This window comes from Leiobunum rupestre, chromosome 7, assembly GCF_980474605.1.
Source record: "Leiobunum rupestre chromosome 7, qqLeiRupe1.1.hap1, whole genome shotgun sequence".
Lineage (NCBI taxonomy): Eukaryota > Metazoa > Arthropoda > Arachnida > Opiliones > Sclerosomatidae > Leiobunum > Leiobunum rupestre.
This window is the reverse complement of record NC_143390.1, coordinates 22,060,614-22,084,589: the sequence shown is the minus strand read 5'-3', so window position 1 is coordinate 22,084,589 and position 23,976 is coordinate 22,060,614. Positions and strand designations below refer to the sequence as shown.

Genomic DNA, 23,976 nt, shown 5'->3' with positions numbered 1-23,976 from the left:
TTCTGAATCTATATCAAAAATATTTTAATCACTAAAAGCTTCGAAGATCTATTAAATGCAATAACAATGGGTTCCCTACCTAGATTTGTCTGTAAGTTCTATTCGAACTACGCTCACATTTTTAAACTAATTATATCAAATTAATTATTAAGTTAAAACTTACCAAAATTATTATTATTAATATAACTACAGGACAGTTTGATCTATACAGAAAAATTCATTTTAAAGAATTCATATAAATCCGTCTAATTTTAACTCGAATTAGGAAGTCTTAAATTTTCAATTGCTCTAACAAGGGGAGTACCCGAGGTGTTTATTGCCGATTTTGTTCAAAGCCGGTTGTAAAGTATACCTATATGAGATATGAAATTTCCCGAAAGGAGACGTTGCACTACCCATTCGATTTGCCATGGCAACCAAACAATCTACATTTAAAAAAGCATGGGATTTTCTCGGTGAAAATTTTTATATTATTTTTTAAATCACGAAATGGGTAATTTGGACCACATTTAGGTAAATTTCATCAAGTTTGGGTAAAGTGGAACATTTTTGGGGTAAAATAAGGAAATGGAGATTTTTTTTGTTTCAAGTGGTCAAAAACATTTTCGGTTGCCATGGCAAAAATTCAGTAAAATTAAATTAGTGTAACCATATGTAACATAATTACTCATAAGTATGCCTCTGTATAACATTTCCATTGAAAAAAATTCAATGAGACCTTGTTTCACGCGGAACATACATTGAGCGGACCCAAAAATGCAAAAATGCTTAAAATCCTTGCGCTATTGAAAAGGTTACCGTGGAAATGAAATCACGTGATCGCGAGGCACGAGCTAAACTTGACACGGGCAAAGCCAGAAACGCGCGAGGAATTCTCACTAACTTCCGTTTCCCATCAGTAAAGTTGATGACGCCTATTTCGTCACGGAGTTGTAAGTGACGTAATTTACGTCATATCCCCGTGAACAAGGTTTCATTAACGAAAATGCTTTTATGGCATACTTATGAGTGATTATGTTACATATGGTGTAACTTATACTTTAACTAATGGCACCAAGAAATCGTAATATAGTGCCGTTATTTTGGAATGAAATAAAAGGCTCTCAATTAATGTTATTATTTGTACGTCGAACACGGTTTATTCGATGGAGTACACCAAACAGGAAGGTCTTTGTAGATCACGTACGGAGAATTAACAAAGGCTTAGTAGCGCGCGGCGGAACAATGCTCTGATGGGGCGCAATTATCGGGTCGGCCGGGGACAGTTTGCCCCCCAGCGTCCGCCCCTCCTCCGGCCGTAATCTAATCCCCCGCGAATTTCGGCGGCCTGCCGCGCTGGCTGGCCCCTGCACGGTTCCCTTAATCCAGAGCATCCTGCAGCAAACTCTCCTCCTCCGTATTACGCGCCTCGGCAATTAGCATGCCCCGTTTCGAGGCAAACCTTTAATTGCTGGCTACGTCGCTAGTAGTAATAATAGTAGTAAATCCCTCTTTCTTAATAAGCTTACTTATATTTCTAACCCCCTCCCTCTTTATCGCCAATCACGTGGCAGACCTAAAAATCTCTTTATTGGATCACTTCTATTTTTAATCACTCTATTCCCTACACAGTTCCTATATTTCCTATTTTTTTCCTATAATTTAAAGTCCTTACTTTTTTATCCTATAATTTAAAGTCCTTACTTTTTATCCTATAATTTCATTACATTTCCTATAAGTCCCTATATTTCAACTCAAAAGTCTGAAGAAATTAAAATAGTTGATATTTTACCCTATGAATGATTTTCTAATAACCACTTTTGCATAGTGAATAAAATATGGACACTACTACATCATCAGGTGATATTTTTAATCAATAATTTTATAATAAAGATGGTTTTTACTTTTAATTTGTTTATATATTTTTTCGGTTTTTCCTTTTTTTATCCCAATTTCCTTCCTACGTTTTCCCTTTTTATCCCAATTTCCTTCCTACATTTTCCTTTTTCTCCCAATTTCCTTCCTACATTTTCCTTTTTAGCCAAATTTCCTTCCTACCTTTTCCTTTTTATCCCAATTTCCTTCCTACCTTTTCCTTTTTATCCCAATTTCCTTCCTACCTTTTCCTTTTTATCCCAATTTCCTTCCTACCTTTTCCTTTTTATCCCAATTTCCTTCCTACGTTTTCCTTTTTTATCCTAATTTCCTTCCTACATTTTCCATTTTTATTCCAATTTCCTTCCTGCGTTTTCCTTTTTATCCCAATTTCCTTCCTACATTTTCCTTTTTATCCAAATTTCCTACCTAAATTTTAAGGGCTTTTAATGTTTTTATCTTTTTACCGATATAAAATATCTAATAACAGTAAAAATACTACAAAACATTAATAGTGTTACATTGTTAATCAGTTTAAACTAGTCTAGAGGTTTAGTTTTACTTTCAGATTCGAAAAAAAATTGCGAAAATTCCGCTTTATTTAAATTTGCAAACAATATTAGACTAATCATGGTATTCAAACGTTTTTGATTTTTTCGGGAAAATACGGAAAATTTTTCGGAAAAAAGGTATCGGTCATTTTCCGCGGAAAAATTTTCGACTTACAACACTACTATATTGACCTGTATTTCACTGTTAAATATCCTATAATTCTTTTAAAGGATTTCAAAATATACGGTGGTCACCCTGTACACGAAAAATATTACCTATTTTGGAATAATACCGAATCCATGAAGATTCCACGCTTCATTTTCTTGTAAGTCGGAAAATGTTCCGTATTTTTCCGAAAAAAAATCAAAAACGTTTTTAATTCCATGATTAGTCTAATATTTTTGCAAATTGAAATAAAGCGGAATTTTCGCCTCATTTTTTCGAATCTAAAAGTAATACTAAACCTCTAGACTAGTTTAAATAAACTGATTAACAACGTAACACTATTAATGTTTTGTAGTATGTTTACTGTTATTAGATATTTTATATCGATAAAAGTTTAAAAAAAATTAAAAACCTTTAAAAAGTAATTTGTTTAAATTTTTAATTTTTCCGAATTACGGAAAATTTTCTGAAACTTTTTCCGCATTTTATTTTTTGTAAAATTAACAACACTAACTGCTATATTTACCTATATTTCACTGTTAAATTTCCTATAATTCCTTTAAAGGATCTTAAAATATAATAATAATAATAATATTCATAATAATAATAATCAGCTAGGCTAATACCCAAGGCACCACCTTAGGCCTAAGTCATCAAGCCATTAATTCGGTGGTCATTCTGTACACGAAAAATATTACACATTTTGGTCTAATACCGAATCGTCACCCATGAAGATTCCAAGCTTCATTTTCTAATATTTGTTTCTAAAAATATTTGGAGGAAAAAATTATTTAATTTAATCGGAAATGAGAAATGTAAAAAATGAAAGCCTAAAAAATTGGGGACGCTTTCCTCGGGGGGGGGGGGGGTGGAAGCACAAGCTGGGAACGGGGGGGGGGGCTATATCGGATCGGTGTTTTGTCGAAAGCATGCCGTTGCTAGCTACCGATGTGGCTAGCAACCCCATGTACTCCCTTGTGACTCGCGGAAGTGGAAAGAGGGCCTTCCACAAAGAGGAATCACCCGGACCCCGACGACCACCGTACGGCGGATCTCAAGAGGCTGATATCCAGCGTCGGTGGCAGCGGGGACGGATAGGGCTCCCGCTCTTCTAAAAGGCACGCGTCTACGCCTCCGAAAAAATATATACTTGCTTTTTTCTAACGCTAGGTTATTTTCGGTCTATGGTTGCCATCGGGTAATTAATTGTTACGTACCATAATATCACGTAGTTATCTAGTATCCTATACTTACTGTAAAGAGATAGGGTAAAGTCTGTACGTAGACCTATAGTTACTGTAAAGAGATAGGGTAAAGTCTGTACGTAGTTATATAGTATCCTAAAGAGATAGGGTAAAGTCTGTAGGTATTTGTCTATTATCCTAAAGAGATAGGGTGAAGTCTGTTTTACGGATATAGTATTGGACGTGATTTTGTAATAGTTAGTCTGATGGGGAGTTAGCCTTGAGCGCTTATCTAAAGGATGGAGATTTGGAGAGTAGATTCTCGGGCGCTACCTTTTATGTTGAGTGGGTGCCGTCGTTGCCACTCGAACGTTAATTAATGATTAGCCATTGTAACGGGGTGCACCGGAATTTCGTCTCGTTACAATATAGGAGTTATTAAAATAGAAAACGCGTTTGTTTAAAAATATCAATGTCGTTTTTAAAGTACTGATTAGGTATTTGGTTATATGGTGTTGGTCCATTTGATCGAAAAGTATGTGATCGACAGTCGATCATTATACGTTGCAATTGATCGAAATTCCATTTGATCGAATCCCATTTGTCATTTGTTTCATAAGATCGAACCTTCAAATGATCGAATTCAAAAGTATTTATAGTACCAGTTGGTATGTTTTTATTTTACCGAATGTCAATATGAAGTGCAGAAGGAATAATGATGGAATAATTCATTGCTTAAGTGCAGAAGGTATAATGATGGAATAATTCATTGCTTAAGTGCAGAAGGTATAATGATGGAATAATTCATTGCTTAAGTGCAGAAGGTATAATGATGGAATAATTCATTGCTTTAACTGTATTAAGCCACAAAGATGAAGAGATTTTTACTTTATACACTATATGATGGAATTTTTTATGACATCGACGATAACGGCCCGTTGTTTTTGATATATATAAATTGGGTCAGGTTAGGTTAGGTAAGGTTAGGTTGATGTACGCGAGCCGTAGGCGCGTATGCACCGTTGCCTTTTCGATTTACTTCCAAAAACTAGTAGTTTTACCCTACAGTAGCTTTCGATCAAATTTCGTTCGATCAAATGCCATTCGATCAAATGCAATTCGATCAAATGGGACCCGTTTGATCATTTGGGAATCGATCAAATAGACTCAAACCGGTTATATATTTTCAATAACTTCCTATAATCATAAGTAACGTAATAACAATAAGTATGACAGTTTACGAGATTTACAACCAAACTGATTTTCATAGTTATGGCGTAAACAAGATGTTTTATCAGCCCTCTAGTGTCTAAAATGCGCGAGACTTCCGCTAAGCCGAAATATCTGGTTTCCGATAGATAGGCGGAATATTAGGCTAAAATGATAAAAATTAAGTTTTTCTAGGCGCCACGTGCTCATCCTTTTTTATCACGCGTGATTCGCACGCGGGCTTCAAAACAAAGCCAAAGCCCCTCGCGACTCCAGAACGTGCTCTCTGATATTAGGCTTAAATTTTTATAAAAAAGTAGTCATCCCAAACGGTAAGTCACAGCTTGAAGAGAGTATCAGTGCCGAAAAAGGTTCGGTTAGAAAATTAGCATTAAAGCAGTAGGAAGTGTCATGCTAATTGTTATTTTGTACTTATGCTATAATTAATCTATTATTCTATTTTTTAAGAAATTTTACTACTTTACCCTTTTTACTTCATTGTTTGAAACAGATGGCAATACAAAATTACGTTTGTTATCGTGTCAAGCCAAAAAATTTCCATCCTATTAGACAATATTTAAACCAAATTATTTTTAAATTTAAAACCACTTTGTAATTTCAACAGAAATTATAATATAATTAACTTTATTTTACCAAAATAAATATATGGTATTTATTTATTTTTCTTATAAATGTTGTTGAACTTTTCTTTGTTGACCTTGCTTAAGGTAATTTTAGGATTGACTCACTATCTGGAGAACCTGGAAAAGTCAGGGAATTTGACAAAATGGGGCTAAAAAAGTCGGGGAATTTGACAAAATGGGGCTAAAAAAGTCGGGGAATTTGACAAAATGGGGCTAAAAAAGTCGGGGAATTTGACAAAATGGGGCTAAAAAAGTCAGGGAATTTGACAAAATGGGGCTAAAAAAGTCGGGGAATTTGACAAAATGGGGCTAAAAAAGTCGGGGAATTTGACAAAATGGGGCTAAAAAAGTCAGGGAATTTGACAAAATGGGGCTAAAAAGTCAGGGAATTTGACAAAATGGGGCTAAAAAAAGTCAGGGAATTTGACAAAATGGGGCTAAAAAAAGTCAGGGAATTTGACAAAATGGGGCTAAAAAAGTCGGGGAATTTTACAAAATGGGGTTAAAAAGTCAGGGAATTTTAAGAACTATGGAAAATTCAGGGAATTCCATTTTGGTGCCAAATGAAAACGTTGTTGGCTTAAAATAAGGAAAAAATCTTTGCAAATGGTCTGAGGAAACCTGGTAAAAATTTCGGGGAATTTTAAGAACTAGGGAAAATTCAGAGAATTCAATTTTGGTTGCAAATGAAAACGTTAAATTAAATAAAGGATGAAAATTGCCCAAATGTTGACTTAAAATAAGGGAAAAATCTTTATAAATGGTCAGAGGAAACCTGGGGAAATGTTAGGGAATTTTATTATCTAATAAATACGTCAGGAAAAATTCAGGGAGTTCAATTTTGGTTGCAAATGAAAACGTTGAGTAAAATAAATGATGAAAATTGCCCAATTTTGGCTTAAAATAAGGGAAAAATCTTTATAAATGGTCAGAGGAAACCTGTGAAAAATTCAGGGAATTTTAAGAACTAGGGAAAATTCAGGGAATTTTAAGAACTAGGGAAAATTCAGGGAATTTTAAGAACTAGGGAAAATTCAGGGAATTTTAAGAACTAGGGAAAATTCGGGGAATTTTAAGAACTAGGGAAAATTCAGGGAATTTTAAGAACTAGGGAAAATTCAGGGAATTAAATTTTGGTTGCAAATGAAAACGTTAAATTAAATAAACGATGAAATTTGCCCAAATGTTGACTTAAAATAAGGGAAAATCTGGGAAGAATTTAAAAATATGTGGCCAACTCCTTAAATATACCTAAAATATAATTTCCGGAAAAACTGACTAAGAGCAGTTACATATTCTTCTATAATCGATTTTCTCCGCATAGTCGTTCCTTTCCAGAAAAGATCGTGAAAATGTCTTCGGGGCGCACTCACTCCCCCCGCGGTACTTTTACGAGCTGAAGTATAAAATCCCTTTTGGATCTCTTATCCTCGACCTCTTTCAAATCTAAAAATTAAAGTCCCGTACAGACATCCTCCCCTTTCCGCGCTGCGGGCAAGCCGAGAGCCTAGGCGCATAAAAACGACTCTAGCTCCGGATATAAAAACCCTAAGAGTGACTGACTTATATAGATTAAAAAAAAATGTTCTCAAAGAGGCAGAAAAAATGCTCATTAAATCGGATTGTCGTCTTTGGAGGACGTGCTTCTTCTTAAAGAAGACTGGATAAGACCTCTCGTCAAGGCGTAATTTTTTCTCCTCTTTTATTCATCTACTGCATCCATTTTTATATAATCCCTCCTACCTCCCCCCTCCCGAATTCTTTTTTTTTAAAGTATTTGAGTACACGAAACTCGGCTGCAATATGCGATAAATCTGACTGGGGTCCTTCGGCGCGCGACAGAGCTTGCATGGAGTTCCATCTTTTTTTCACGTACTTTAGGGTTTTTTACCCCTTTTTTTTAGCATAAAGGGGCCGATTCCTCTCCCCGCGTTTCTAAGGACCATAGAAGCCCATCTTGTATTTTGGAAATTTTCCCTACTAATAGGAAGTTTTAGAATATTCGTCGAGAGCAGCGCGGATGGAATGGTTTAGAATGTAGCGTTGCGAAGATGGAAGGGGCGAGTACAGTCGACTCCTTTTATCGACTCGAAGGGCTAATATTCTTCGGGGAACGTACTTAGTAAGGCGTTGAGTGTTAACTGATATCCCTTTTCTTTTCTACTCTTATAATTGGCTTGCCATTTTTTGCGAAGATGGTTGAATGTACGCCGTAGTCTTTGATTTTCTGCGCGCCTATTTTTTAAGTAATTTTTTTTGTGTTTGTGTTACCAAATATAAATATTATGACGTAGGTTTATATGGTATTTCAAATGCCATAGATAAATTACCGTAAAGAAATATACTTTGCAATGTGTTGGTAACCCCAGTGTCGTTTTAAGACTTTCGTAGGCCGTATTTCTAAGAAGAAATTATTTTATTGAATTTTTTCATGCTCAAACGTTTTTAGGTTTTTTCGAACCTTCAGTAGTTCCCTTCGAACCTTCAGTAGTTCCCTTCGAACCTTCAGTAGTTCCCTTCGAACCTTCAGTAGTTCCCTTCGAACCTTCAGTAGTTCCCTTCGAACCTTCAGTAGTTCCCTTCGAACCTTCAGTAGTTCCCTTCGAACCTTCAGTAGTTCCCTTCGAACCTTTAGTAGTTCCCTTCGAACCTTCAGTAGTTCCCTTCGAACCTTCAGTAGTTCCCTTCGAACCTTCAGTAGTTCCCTTCGAACCTTCAGTAGTTCCCTTCGAACCTTCAGTAGTTCCCTTCGAACCTTCAGTAGTTCCCTTCGAACCTTCAGTAGTTCCCTTCGAACCTTCAGTAGTTCCCTTCGAACCTTCAGTAGTTCCCTTCGAACCTTCAGTAGTTCCCTTCGAACCTTCAGTATAGTTCCCTTCGAACCTTCAGTATAGTTCCCTTCGAACCTTCAGTATAGTTCCCTTCGAACCTTCAGTATAGTTCCCTTCGAACCTTATGTAGTTCCCTGGGCACAGTGATCATTGTGCCCCATTGGGTAAATGTTCCTGGATAACACAGTTATATTTTGGTAGACTACAGCTCTTTGAGAAAAAGAACTAAAAGTATAAAGAAAATGTTTGCTTATTTGAGAGTCAAAAACCCTCTTAAAACCAATTCAATTTCTTCAATCGTTTTAAATAATTTTTCCCCCCATAAGGAGTAGCGCTAGTACTTACAATAATCATTGGAATGAACCAATGTCGTAGGCAGTGAGGGTTGGATAATTAGCTTGATACTAATTAGATTTGACGCTGTACGGCCGCTGTTAGGTTTGATTGGTTTGGTCTGTATTCATTATCTCGACGTTTTTATTAAAATTCAGAGATATAAAAAAATATCTTAGCTTTTGTTTCCCTCGAATTCATAATTACTCTTTGCTATCACAAGATCTAATTTTTTTCATTAATCTCGCGAACATCAACAATGTCGGCGAGAAGGGGGGACGCGTCGTTTCCCTCTCCCTCTTTTATTCCTCTCTCCAACGCCTCCCCCCCCCCCTTAGCGGATCCCGGTTGATTCCCCTTTTCAATCGGTGCCGCCGCTCTCGACCAATGGGGAGCGTCGGAGGCGTGACGTGTCGGCCCTTGATCGGAGCTCCTCCCACAAACCAGAAATGGGACGTCATTGGCGAAGCGGAGAAGACCAACGCCGCTAACCCAAATATTCACCCGAATTTTGTCGGATTACGCGGGGAAAATTATCCGCTATAATTCCCTCTTAATTCCATCCCATTTTGTAACCGGTACGTTTTTTTTTCCGTTTACTTATTTTTACTGAAAAACGAATTTAATTTGTCAGATTTTTTTAATATTCGTTTTTGCGCGCTAATTAAGTCCGTTAAATTTTAATTGTAAGTAGAACTTTCCCCCCTTATTTATCCAGGGTTCATACAGACCTGGAACTCCTGGAATAGTCAGGGAATTTGAATATGGGTCTAAAAATCGGGGAAAAGTCGGGGAAGTTTAAGAATTTGTCTAAAAATCAGGGAAATGTCAGGGAATTTAATTAGGAAACCTTTACTAAAATTTAGAGTAAACAAATACAAAGTTTTGCCACAAAATAAGTCAGGGAAAATAACCGGAGATAGTCAGGGAAAACCTGGAAAAGTCAGGGAATTTGAATGAGAAAAAACGACATGTGGCAACCCTGATAAGTTTTTCTTACTAAAGATTCTTTTATATGATAATATTGAACCAATTTAACTTAAATGACAATCATTAAATGAGTTACTCTGTAAATCTTAGTTTAATTTTATCTTGCACCTGGGAAATTCGGGGAAATATTCGTGGGAAAACCTAAAAATATCAGGGAAATCGGGTTTCCAATAGCTGTATGAACCCTGTTAACAGGAAATGCTCAATTATATTTCCAATAATTTACATAATAATAATTTAGTCAAATTGAAAATGGCGTTTTTTCTTGTGTATATAGATATTTAAAAGAATACTCGACTTTTACACAATTAAAAATACTTTATTACAATAAAGCACGTCGAAACATGTAGTGCTTTATTGTAATAAAGTATTTTTAATTGTGTAAAAGTCGAGTATTCTTTTACATAAATAATTTAGTTATCACTATCTTAAATGCCGAAATATTTGTCAGCGTTGTAGGCGTAGTAAAAGTGAACCGATTTGATTGGAATTTTAATTGTAATTAGATCCACCGTGGTATCGAGTTCTTTTAACTAAAACTTGTAGAGGTTAACGGTAATAGTGAGTGTAGGGAGCTGTTGGTTCGCGTGGAATAAAGGGCTTGCCACCCCCCTCCTACACATTGTTACCCGGCCATCTGTATTAAAGGCTAGATAACTTGGGCAAAAGGTGGTGCTTATTATTATCATTATTATTATGTATGTAGTCCAAAGGCCAAAATTATCCGTTCGCTTTGGGACGAAAATAGTACACCTTTTACCCCAAACTACCAACTTCTTCCATACAATAACAGCCAAACTGTATTTTGAAGTTGCTCGTTGTTTCCTAAAAATTACTCCAAAACTAGCGAATAGTTTTCAACAACACGCGAAAAATAGGCTTCTTAAATGATGCTTCAATGTCGGTTAACTATATAGAGACCACCTTGTTATTTGGGCGAACTTTCTCTTTATTGACGCTTCTCTGGAAAAGTCTGAGAATTGCCAATAAAAAATAAAGTAATGTTATACCTGTGGGAAAGAACACCTATCAGTCAAGTTAGAGCTGTTTATTTAGGCGGAGGGAACACCAACGGGGTTTATCCCGCCCGGGGTACATCCAACCCAACCCGGTTTTCCTCTCAAAAAAATAGTAAGCAAACGAGAAGGGGATGGTTGGTCCTACAATCCCGCTAAATTCATTCAAATGTCACCGTGAACGTGGATAAACACAGATGGATGGGAAAAAGATCGTGTTCATCGGGAAGCCACCCCACCAACCCCAATGGCCACTTTGGTCCGGCAAATACGTGCTCTATTCGTCGGACCTCCGAAAAATAATAACGCGATTATATTATATTTTTTATTTCATTCAACGTATAATACAAAAGGCCTTTTTTTCAATTGTAATGAATCATCAGTGAAGAGTACGGAGTTAGTGCCCAATTTGAAGTGGTTCCCGCGCGGTATAACGAGATCCAGCCAATTTATCCTCGCTATCCGACATTCTTGTCCGACTTTTGGGACGCTATATAGAATCGGGCTTCTCCTACGGCGCCGGATGTCGCGGCCTCTTGTTAGCCGATTCCTTTGACACGCGCCGTCGGCTCGCGCTGCGCCGACAGACTCTCCGCCTCTCTTCTTCGGTTTTTTGGAGGTGGAATGTGTCGCGAAATTGGATCCCTTTCGGGGCAGCACTCGACGGAGCACTCGCTCGAGTAATGAACTGCATCCACGGATTATTAAAAGGAGCGCTCCTTTTACTATTTCTCCTTCTCGTAGTTCGACCCAGAGACAATTCCTATTCCCGTAATTGTCCAATTGAAAATATATCGAAAGGATAGAGAAACAAGCTATTTTTTTGTTTGTTCGACGCTGTTTTATACCGTTCTTATTGAATTTATTTGACCTAAAAAACCAGAGTTGTTAATTTTACAAAAAAAGGCTGAAACTTTTCCGAAAATCGGAAAAATAAAAAATTGAAACATAAATTACTTTTTAAGCGTTTTTAATGTTTTTATCGATATAAAATGTCTAATAACAGTAAACATTAATACATTGTTAATCATTTTAAACTATTCTAGAGGTTTAGTTTTACTTTTAGATTCGAAAATATGAGGCGAAAATTCCGCTTTATTTAAATTTGCAAACAATATTTTAGACTAATCATGGAATAGTTCTTTTAATAAAATAACCTTGGCCATCTTGTTGAAATGTTGCCTCCCCGCTTCAGCTGCGGATCCGTTTTCTCTCCCACTAAAGAGCTTATGAACTCATTCTTAGGCTTTGGCTGAACTATTCCAGGGCAACATTTCAACAAGTTGGGCAAGCGTAAAGACATTTTATAAAATCAACTATTAAATTTATTTTATTTTTTTCGGAAAAATAGGAATATTTACGGGAAAAAAGGTCTCGGTCATTATCTGGAAAATTTTCCGACATGCACCTGCTGTAATAATAGAATAGTTATTTTTATAAAGTAACGGGTACTTCTTGTTTAAATGTTGCTCTTACGTCACAGTCTATTACTTTTACAAGTCTACGAGCGCGCGCTACACTCGCGAGGAATATAGCATTTTCAAACGCACGTGCAAATCGCTCGTGCGAAGAGAATACTAATAAAGCTGTATTTTGTGACGTAAAAGCAACCTTTTAACAAGTTGGACAAGAGCACCTTTTATTTTATAAAATCAACTATCTACAAATTGCGTGTAACGGGGATAAACAAGCTGTTATAGCTAAGCCATTAGAGGTTCGAATTTAATGCGTTTATTTATACTAGATGGCGCCTATTTACATTTTGTGGTACGAAGCTAATAAATACTTTGCCGGTTTATTATTTTAAAAAAACTTTATTTAAGCGGTATTTTATGTAAATACGATAAAATTTAAATTCGGAGAGAGAAAATTAATATTTCTGGCAGTTTTTAGGTAATTTCAAATTTTGACTTATCAAACTGTTGGCGCCATCTGCTCTAGACTTACGGTATTTAAAAAGTCTGTTTCTTATGACGTACTCCCTGTGAAACAATCTGAGGGGTACCAAAAGCTCCGACTTGGACTTGTTAGTAGTATATTTAGCCACTAGGGGGCTCTGTGCTTTGAACTAAACCTAGATTGCGCAAAAGCTCTGAAAATCAGTTTAGTGATAACATTTTGCTAATTGTCATATTTATTGTTGTTATTACTATTATTTTAGTATATCTTCAGTTTTAACATTTTGAAGATCAAGATACATAGAAAAATCAGATAATTTGATAATGAATTTAAACTTTAAGAACTAGAAAAAAAATCAGGGAAAAGTTAGGGAATTTTAAGAACTTTTACAAAAGCCAGGAAATTTTAACCACTTTTACGAAAGCCAGGAAATTTTAAGAACTTTTACAAAAGCCAGGAAATTTTAGGAACTTTTACAAAAGCCAGGAAATTTTAAGAACTTTTACAAGAGCCAGGAAATTTTAGGAACTTTTACAAAAGCCAGGAAATTTTAGGAACTTTTACAAAAGCCAGGAAATTTTAGGAACTTTTACAAAAGCCAGGAAATTTTAGGAACTTTTACAAAAGCCAGGAAATTTTAGGAACTTTTACAAAAGCCAGGAAATTTTAGGAACTTTTACAAAAGCCAGGAAATTTTAAGAGCTTTTACAAAACTCAGGAAATTTTAAGAACTTTTACAAAACTCAGGGAAAACTCAGGAAATTTTAAGAACTTTTACAAGAGCCAGGAAATTTTAAGAACTTTTACAAAAGCCAGGAAATTTTAGGAACTTTTACAAAAGCCAGGAAATTTTAGGAACTTTTACAAAATCCAGGAAATTTTAGGAACTTTTACAAAATCCAGGAAATTTTAGGAACTTTTACAAAAGCCAGGAAATTTTAGGAACTTTTACAAAAGCCAGGAAATTTTAAGAGCTTTTACAAAACTCAGGAAATTTTAAGAACTTTTACAAAACTCAGGAAATTTTAAGAACTTTTACAAAACTCAGGGAAAACTCAGGAAATTTTAAGAACTTTTACAAGAGCCAGGAAATTTTAAGAACTTTTACAAAAGCCAGGAAATTTTAGGAACTTTTACAAAAGCCAGGAAATTTTAGGAACTTTTACAAAATCCAGGAAATTTTAGGAACTTTTACAAAAGCCAGGAAATTTTAGGAACTTTTACAAAAGCCAGGAAATTTTAAGAGCTTTTACAAAACTCAGGAAATTTTAAGAACTTTTACAAAACTCAGGAAATTTTAAGAACTTTTACAAAACTCAGGGAAAAGTCAGGAAATGTTAAGAACTTGTACACAACTTAGTGAAAGGCCACGGAATTATTTTTTGGTTGCAAATGGTAAACGATTACTAATATGACTTAAAAATGTCAGGTAAAATATCTAGAACAATGGGCTAGGAAAGGTCAAGGAATTTGAATCTGAAAAAACTATAGAGCAAATCTAAATCTTCTCTCTGGTCAAATGTGAGTCAGTGTATAGCAGTTAGGGTCGTTGAATATTCGGAATATCGCGCAGCTGCTTTACGCGAGTGATTTCGCACGTGCTCCGTGAAAAGGTAAAGCGATTTAAAATTGGGTTAGAAAAAGGTTTTTATCCTCGGAGACTTTTACAAGTTAATCTACGTTTCAACGTACGCGTCGGATTCCGTTCTGAGCCGTCTATAGGATTGGCGCGAAAGTAACTAGGCCGATTAGCGAATCTATAGAGAGATATAAGCAACTTTGTCACTTTTTGGCACCCTTTTTACGGGCTCGCCTATCAATGGCTATTGAAAGGTTTTCACGGTTGGAAGTTTGTGGGTTGTTTGGTCTGCATCAACGCGGAGGCAACCGGCCATTTTCTGACAGGACTGTCAGAAATTGACACGTGACGAGGCGCTGTTTGCCCGCGCGGACCTTTTCCCCAAAAAGATAGATTTTTTTTCTCTCTCCAGGGTCCGCTCTCTTTGACGCGAACGGGGCCATTGTCCACCGATTTTCGACCTAATGGACTGTGGAATGTATCACTTTATATCTTTCTCCGTTCTCCGTCTTCTATAGAGTGACTATTATATTAGCATAGACGCCTTTTCCATCCATCTATTTCGAACTGGCGTTTTTTTTCCTGGTCGTAAAGGGACTTTATAGTTAAGTTAATTGTAAGTAAATTTAAATTTGATCTTGGATAGGCATTTCTCGTTATAGTTTTTGATAGAAAGGTGGTTTCGTTTCGCCTGTTCTCGGATTAAATGTGTACTCTTTTTACTCTAAAACGTTTTATTCGCCTGTTTTTGAACTTAAAGTGTACTCTTTTTACCCTAAAATGTGTTATTCGCCTGTTCTAGGATTAAAAGTGTACTCTTTTTACTCTAAAACGTTTTATTCGACTGTTCTCGGACTTACTCTTTTTACCCTAAAATGTGTTATTCGCCTGTTCTCGGATTAAAAGTGTACTCTTTTTACTCTAAAACGTTTTATTCGACTGTTCTCGGACTAAAAGCGTGCTCTTTTTACCCTAAAACGTTTTATTCGGCTGTTCCCATAAACTATTCGCTTGTTCCGGAGTATTTGGGGTACTCTTTTTACTCCTTCCGAAAAGGAAGTGTAAAGGAGTAAATTGGATGTTGTCGTCAACTAGCCAGAATTTATCTGATAAAAAGGCCACAGGCAGCCATTTTGGACTCCGTTTCAAACTATTCGCCACCACGGAATCGGAGTAAAATGACGTCATAGCCTTACTCTTCTTACCCTACTCCGAAATCCCGGAACAAGCGAAAAGAAACCGCCTATTTTCAACACTGACCGTCCCGCGGCTGACCCGCAACTCAACTGACAAGGAGACTACCCGATATGTTTATCTCCAATTTTGTTCAAACTCGGGTGGTAGCTTGAAAATCCCTAAAAGGGTGGACAAGAATGGGCTTTAGTTTTGCCATGGCAACCAAAAATGTTTTTAACAACTTAAAAAATGGTTACTCGTATTTACCCAATATATGTATATTTTCCCATATTTACCAAAATTGACGTATATTGGTCCAAATGTACCAGATTTAGCCATGATCTGAATTATGTATCTAATTGATGAACCTTTTTTAATTTTTTGAAAAATATTGTTAGGGGGGGACCCTTAAAATCTTCGATTTTCCCATGTTAATTTTCATAGAGAAAATCAGTTTTTAAGTTGTGAAAAACATTTTTGGTTGCCATGGCAAAATGAAAGCCAATTCTTGTCCACCCTTTTAGGAATTTTCAAGTTACACGAAGGTCTACTTACCACCCGGGTTTGAACCAAATCGGAGATTACGGTAATAAGGTTGAATAAATAAATTAGTCGCGGATTAAATAGGAAAGTATCAATTTAGGGTGAGAGGTAACTTATAGGGACGACCCCTTACGTCCAGCGTGTCTGCACCCCCGCGCGTGGTATTCAAAACCCCTTGAGTCCGCTGCAGTGGTCAATGGGAAATAATGGCCGAATAATGGAAATAAAGACTCGAGCGGGCGTGAAAATAACTTGGCCCTCCATTCCTTCTGGGCACTCTCTCTTTCTAGTGAATCCTCGCGCTTTATTTGAACGATGATCTTCTACCCCTTCTCTGCGCGTGTCGTTGATGAACGGTCAAACGGACTGACCCCTTTCGTCCGTTCCACCCTCGCAGCTGCGGAGAATATGCACAATGGGCGCCGGTGTATTCGCGGACTCTCTTAATGTCGCGTTCGAAATGAGCGCTTCTTTATTCGCCTCTTTTTGGGTGGTCGATTCGTTCCGATCCATTAGGCCGCCGCGCTACTTCGGAATACAAACACGGACCTCGATCGCTTCGTCACAAATAACTTCGATATTCCGAACTAGGAGTGAAAAAGGGTTCTTGTGTTAGTTCATTCGCTGGAAAATAAATGCTATATTTCTCAGCCTGTTTATCTTGAAATAGGGTTCGTACAGACCTGGAAAACCTTGAAAACCTGGAAATATCAGGGAAATTCCAATTTTTTAGTATTAAAAAATCAGGGAAATTCCAATTTTTAGTTAAAAAATCGGGGAAATTCCAATTTTTTAGTGAAAATGGGGAAATTCCAATTTTTAGTTTAAAAAATCAGAGAAATTCCAATTTTTTATTTAAAAAATCAGGGAAATTCCAATTTTTTGTAAAAAAAAAAAAAAAAAAAATTAGGGAAATTCCAATTTTTTAGTAAAAAATCAGGGATATTTATGAGGGTTCCGAAAGTTTGCGCTAATTAATACAAATTTACATCAATAAGCTTTTCTTATTAAAGATTTGACTTTATTTCTTCTGAACCAATTTAACTTAAATGACAATCATGAAATGAGTTACTCTGTAAATCTTAGCTTTATTTTATTTGGCACCTGGAAAAATCAGGGAAATATCCGTGGAAAAATCTGGATTTATTTGGGAAATCAGGTGGCCAATAGCTGTATGAACCCTGAATATATTTAAAATATTTTGCTCTAAATTGCTGTAATTTCATCTACTGTCCCATTATTTTCTACGAATTGTACGTATTATACGTATCTTGCCTTAAATTTTATCTTGATCTCAAGGACATGTCACATTGCATTACTGCTACTTTTCTTATTGGTTGTTCTGCACTACGACCTCGGTACTTTTTGTGCTACCTTTACTTTTGATTTTTCCTATTTTGTTTCCCCTAATTTTCTATATTTTCCTTTTTCCTATTATGTTTCCCATATTTTATTTTTCCTATTTAGTTTTCCGTAATTTTCCTATATTTTCTTTTTTAATATTTGGTTTCCCCTAATTTTCCTATATATTCTTCCTTCCTATTTTGTATTTTCCTGTATTTTCCTTTTTCCTATTTAGTTTCTCATATTTTCCTTTATTTCGGCTATTTCGTGTTCGTTTTCGTCTATTTTGTTTCCTATATTTTCCTATAATTTTCTTCCTATTTCTTTCCTATATTTTCCTATAATTTTCTTCCTATTTCTTTCCTATATTTTCCTATAATTTTTTTCCTATTTCTTTCCTATAATTTTCTTCTTTTTTTGTTATAATTTTTCTCCTAATTTTTTCCGATAATTTTCTTCCTAATTTTTTGTTATCATTTTTTCCTAATTTTTTGTTATCATTTTTTCCTAATTTTTTTCTATAATTTTCTTTCTATATTATTTACCTACAATTTTCTTTATATTATTTTCATATAATTTTCTTTCTATATTATTTACCTACAATTTTCTTTATATTATTTTCATATAATTTTCTTTCTATATTATTTACCTACAATTTTCTTTATATTATTTTCCTATAATTTTCTTTCTATATTATTTTCCTATAATTTTCTTTCTATATTATTTTCCTATAATTTTCTTTCTATATTATTTTCCTATAATTTTCTTTCTATATTATTTTCCTATAATTTTCTACTTATATTTCTTGCTGCATTTTCCTTTATTTTGCCTATTTTATTTTCAGTTTTTCCGATAATTTTTTTCCTAATTGTTTGTTATCATTTTTTCCTATCAATTTCTTCCTATATTTTTCCGTTAATTTTCTTCCTATATTTTTCCGTTAATTTTCCTTTATTTTTCGTATTACGTGTCTTATATCTATCCTATAAGACTCGCGATTCATTCCTCCGGTCATTCCTGCGCTAGAAAATAATAAGAAATTTTATTACGTAACACTTACTTTCGCCGGTTCTTTCCGAATCGGGCTCGTGGTGGGCCTGCAATCAATAGAGTGACCGCCGTATAAACTTTAATAAATCGCCCGTGCCAGCGTGCGATGCATTTCGGAGGCTGGCCAGCTAGAATAATAACACGGGCTTGCCTTCTGGGCTGTAAAACTGCGCCTAGACATATTCGCCCAATTGTTATAGGACATCGTCAAACAGTGGCGTTCTCCACCAGGGGCCCAGAAAGGAACACTCCGTCATCTATTTGAGAGAGAGAAATGGTACCATTCCGAGTGCGCCTTCGCTAGCGTGGTCCACTCTTGACCCGCGCCGACTTTACCATATCCTCGTCTTGGTCGCCATTACCGGGTAACCTCAGTCGGGGGCGCGATGGGTGGCGCGCGGGTTTCGGGGTGTTCGCGTTTTCGAGTGGGCTCTCCAAGTCAGCCCTCCCTGCAGATGTTCTGATCCGCGGCTTGTCCACTCGAGAATATTCGGCGTCTCTAACCAACCAACCAACCAACCGGCGTCTGATATTAGACCTTTATTCAACGAGTTTTTAGATTATTAAATAATATCGGCTATATCTCCCGTTATATTAAAAAGCCGCCCCACCCACCCCGCGCCTCTGATTACATTAGAAAGATTAAAATTCGCGGTTACGTTATTTCGCCTTGAATCCCACCTACAACCGATAGATCGGATATTCTGCAACAAATTCAGAGGTTATTATTTAGTTCTGGTTATATTTTAAACCTTCATATTAAAATATAAAACATAACCTTCATATTAAAATATAAAAAATAACATTAGTATTAAAATATAAAATATAACCTTAGTATTAAAATATAAAATATAACCTTAGTATTAAAATATAAAATATAACCTTAGTATTAAAATATAAAATATAACCTTCATATTAAAATATAAAATATAACCTTCATATTAAAATATAAAATATAACCTTCATATTAAAATATAAAATATAACCTTCATATTAAAATATAAAATATAACCTTAAAATATAAAATATAACCTTAAAATATAAAATATAACCTTAAAATATAAAATATAACCTTAGTATTAAAATATAAAATATAACCTTAGTATTAAAATATAAAATATAACCTTAGTATTAAAATATAAAATATAACCTTAGTATTAAAATATAAAACATAACCTTAGTATTAAAATATAAAACATAACCTTCATATTAAAATATAAAATATAACATTAGTATTAAAATATAAAATATAACCTTAGTATTAAAATATAAAATATAACCTTAGTATTAAAATATAAAATATAACCTTAGTATTAAAATATAAAATATAACCTTAGTATTAAAATATAAAATATAACCTTAGTATTAAAATATAAAATATAACCTTAGTATTAAAATATAAAATATAACCTTAGTATTAAAATATAAAATATAACCTTCATATTAAAATATAAAATATAACCTTAAAATATAAAATATAACCTTAGTATTAAAATATAAAATATAACCTTAGTATTAAAATATAAAATATAACCTTAGTATTAAAATATAAAATATAACCTTCATATTTAAATATAAAACATAACCTCCATATTAAAATAAAAAACATAACCTTCATATTAAAATATAAAACATATCCTTCATATTAAAATATAAAATATAACCTTCATATTTAAATATAAAATATAACCTTCATATTTAAATATAAAATATAACCTTCATATTAAAATATAAAATATAACCTTAGTATTAAAATATAAAATGTAACCTTAGTATTAAAATATAAAATATAACCTTAGTATTAAAATATGAAATATAACCTTAGTATTAAAATATAAAATATAACCTTCATATTTAAATATAAAACATAACCTCCATATTAAAATAAAAGTCGGAGTAAATTAATTTTAGAAACAGGAAAAATTGCCTAATTTTGATCAGGGAAAATCTCTAGAAATGGTCGGGTAAAAAGTCGGGGAATTTGGAACTGAAAATATTATGGCAACCCTTTTTGTTATTCCGTAGTTCTCTACGGCTTTCTATGAAAATAAGTTTATAAATAGACGCCACTATACCGAAACTAGCAGAGTTCGTGGCCCGCGCAAAGTATCAAAAAGTGGGAAATTAATTAGTACACGCGTCGGCGTCTCATTTGAGCCCTTCCAGGTGATTTGGTGTTCCGTACGATACCTTAATGAAGACGCCGTAATCATTACAGCCCAGGTATATTCGTCTAGCCTTTTGATGTTTCGCCGATATATATAAGTTGGGGTTCCTCGCGATGTCAGGTCGGCCCGCCGTATAAATAAATACGAGCCCGGCGAAAATCTGTTGTCGTCAGTTGTCTGTTTGTATTGCTCTTAAGCCAGTCGCTCGCTCCCCGGCTTCCTGGCCAGAGCCAGAGTACATACATAGGGTAGGGGCATCAGGCGCGCACCTATGGGAATCCTGGCGGGGGATTTGATCAAGCTTAGGCCGCGCTTACCGTCTCGCTTGGGTGGTCCCGTTCTCTCATCGGCTTCGTTTGTTTTTATATCGGGGCCCGCCATTCTCTCTTTCTCCGCGGATTCTCTTCTTGGCTTAATGCTCGCCGGATGCCGCGATTCCCGAACGTATCATTCTCGAACGCGGTCAAAGTTGCCTCGAATACGTCACGGAATTTCGGCTTCAATTGGAAGACTGTTAATTGGGCTTTTCAGATTACATTGAGCTACGCGGGATATTAATCAACTGATGGATATTCGTCTGGTAAGCGGTAACTTTGCGTATTTTAATGGAAAATTGACCGCTTAGCAGACGAAAATCAGGGTTGCCACGGTACCCGGAAAACTTGGAATTCCTGGAAAAGTCAGGGAATTTGAATATGGGTATAAAAATCAGGGAACTTAACAAAATCAGTCTCAAAGTCAGCGAATTTTAAAAAATTAGTTTAAAAGTCAGGGAATTTTAAAAAATTAGTCTAAAGGTCAGGGAATTTTAAAAATTAGTTTAAAAGTCAGGGAATATTAAAAATTAGTCAAAGTCAGGAAATTTTAAAAATTAGTCTTAAAAGTCGGGGAATTTTAAAAATTAGTCTTAAAAGTCGGGGAATTTAAAAAAATAGTCTAAAAGTCTGGGAATTTTAAAATTAGTCTAAAAGTCGGGGAATTTAAAAAAATAGTCTAAAGTCGGGGAATTTTAAAAATTAGTCTAAAAGTCGGAGAATTTAATTTCGTCTGCAAAGAGGAAACGTTTTCTAAAATATAGGTGACGAAATACCAAATCTTGGCACAACATAAATCAGCGAAAATATCCGGAGATTTTCAGGGAATTTAAATGAGAAAAAACCGTGGCAACTCTGAAAATTCATCCGCTTATGAACTTCTCGCTTTGGCCGATACGTGGCTATTAGTTAAATTGAAAAGGCGTATTGACGTATAATTTTTTTTTTTTTTGAGATTCCGTTGGCTTTTAGCAGATTATGAACTTATAAGCTGTGCCCGCTACTTGGTCCTATGTTAAATGAAGAAGACTTATTGACGTTTATTTTAAATGTTTTCAGATTTCGGTGGATACCAGCAGTACGGAAGGGCGCCCGTAGCTGCCAGCGATCTTTACTAGTAAGTCCATTTCAACTTTCAACGTTCAAATAATTCGTTACAACTTTAATCTGTCCAGTCAAGGGAATTATAACGCGAATGCGGGACGATGGGGTCCTCAACAGGGACACGGACACGGACAGGGACAGGGTCGCGGTGGTGGCGGAGGAGGAGGAGGATCGCATAGTGGCTACAGAGGCGGTCAACAGCAACAGCAACAACAAGGTTCTCATAGACAACAACAGGGTGGCTACTCCAGCGGACAACAAAGACAAGGTTTTGGGGTAAGCTGTCGTTAAACGTCTCGCGTTAATCCATACGTAGTACCACAAGGAGATATTTAAGCCTTTTATTATCAAAAACGTATTTAGGTTACTGAGAACGTATAAAAATCATTACTACGTAGGTCAGAAAATTGCCAGGGATTTGTTTTCAAATTGTTTTCCTGCCGCAATAATTAAAAATAAGTCAACTATTTTTTATTTTTATGGTTAAATAAATCGTTTAAGTGTTAATTTAAAGTTGCGCAAACTAAAATAGGACTCAAATTTAAATTTATCCCAACAAATTGTGCAAATTTTCTCCAAAAATAAATGAAAACTTTCTTAGGATCGATACGAGATGGCGCTATACAATTAGTAAAAATACGGATTTCCTTTTGAGGGGGGGGCTTAGGTAGTAGATCATAGTAGTGGACCTGGAAGGTAGACTTCTACGTTCTTGGTTACCTAAATACGTTATAACCTACATTCACTTTGAAATTTTAATTTGGTTCTATTTTCGTATTATTTTTCAATGCAAAATTGTTTTTATTTATTCGTACCATGATGTAATTAGAGTGGAGGCAACTCGTACCAGTCACACTACCAGAATCGTCGTTAAGAAGCACTTTTTTTATTTTAATATACGGTTCAACCGTAATTTCTATGTATGAAATAATTGTATAATAACAAACGCGACGGCAAAGATGACAGACTGTTTTTTATATAAGCGGGTATATTCTGAATTTTATGAACTCAGTGTCGTCGCGATTGCCCGGAAAATTTCGATTATACTTTTGATGAAATCATTATTCGAAGATAATTGTTCATTCCCTTTAAAATATCTAAAGGGCCATCTCAAATCGTGAATTGTATTTTACGTTTTTTTACGAAGCAAAATGTTTCGATTCTCTCGAAATTTTGTTTTTATTAAAAACACTTTCACCCATTATTTAGAGTTTTAATTCACTTTGATTTTATAAGCTTATTTCCTATTTGTACCTTTTTGATCGGCCGTTGCGAATGCGCTAGTCACTTCAGGAATCTCGAAATCTACAAGAAAATTGGAAATTTGAGAAATATCGGACTATTTTAGAAATGTGGAGAAATATGGGCAATTGGAGAAATATAATAATATTTGAGAATCCGGACAAATATGGGAAATTAGAAAAATATCGGAATATTTGAGAAATATGGGAAATTAGAAAAATATCGGAATATTTGAGAAATACACATAATATTGGATATCGGAATATTTGAGAAATCCGGATAAATGTTGGATACACATTGAAATATAGGAATATTTGAGAAATATGGGAAATTAGAAAAATATCGGAATATTTGAGAAATATGGGAAATTAGAAAAATATCGGAATATTTGAGAAATACAGATAAATATTGGATACACATTGAAATATAGGAATATTTGAGAAATACAGATAAATATTGGATATCGGAATATTTGAGAAATCCGGAGAAATGTGGGATACACATTGAAATATAGGAATATTTGAGAAATCCTTATAAATATTGGATTCACATTGAAATATAGGAATATCTGTGCAAACCAGATAAATGTTGGATACAAACCAGATAAATGTTGGAAAAATTAAATTGATTAATCAGAATATTTGAGAAATCCGGATAAATGTTGGAAAAATTAAATTGATAAATCAGAATATTTGAGAAATCCGGACAAATGTTGGAAAAATTAAATTGGTAAATCAGAATATTTGAGAAATCCGGATAAATGTTGGAAAAATTAAATT

At 34.9% G+C, this 23,976-nt stretch overlaps 1 protein-coding gene across 1 annotated transcript in view; it reads left to right on the top strand.

The window, feature by feature from the left end:
• The window catches only part of Rat1 (5'-3' exoribonuclease 2 Rat1), a 40,211-nt gene extending 17,052 nt beyond the window's left edge, over nucleotides 1-23,159 (top strand). The window contains exons 24-26 of the mRNA XM_090181251.1: nucleotides 21,911-21,968; nucleotides 22,027-22,231; nucleotides 22,785-23,159. Coding sequence (XP_090037377.1) covers nucleotides 21,911-21,968; nucleotides 22,027-22,231; nucleotides 22,785-22,829 — 308 coding nt within the window. The 3' untranslated portion in view covers nucleotides 22,830-23,159. The remainder of the gene's footprint in view (nucleotides 1-21,910; nucleotides 21,969-22,026; nucleotides 22,232-22,784) is intronic.
• Nucleotides 23,160-23,976: the final 817 nt, after the last annotated feature.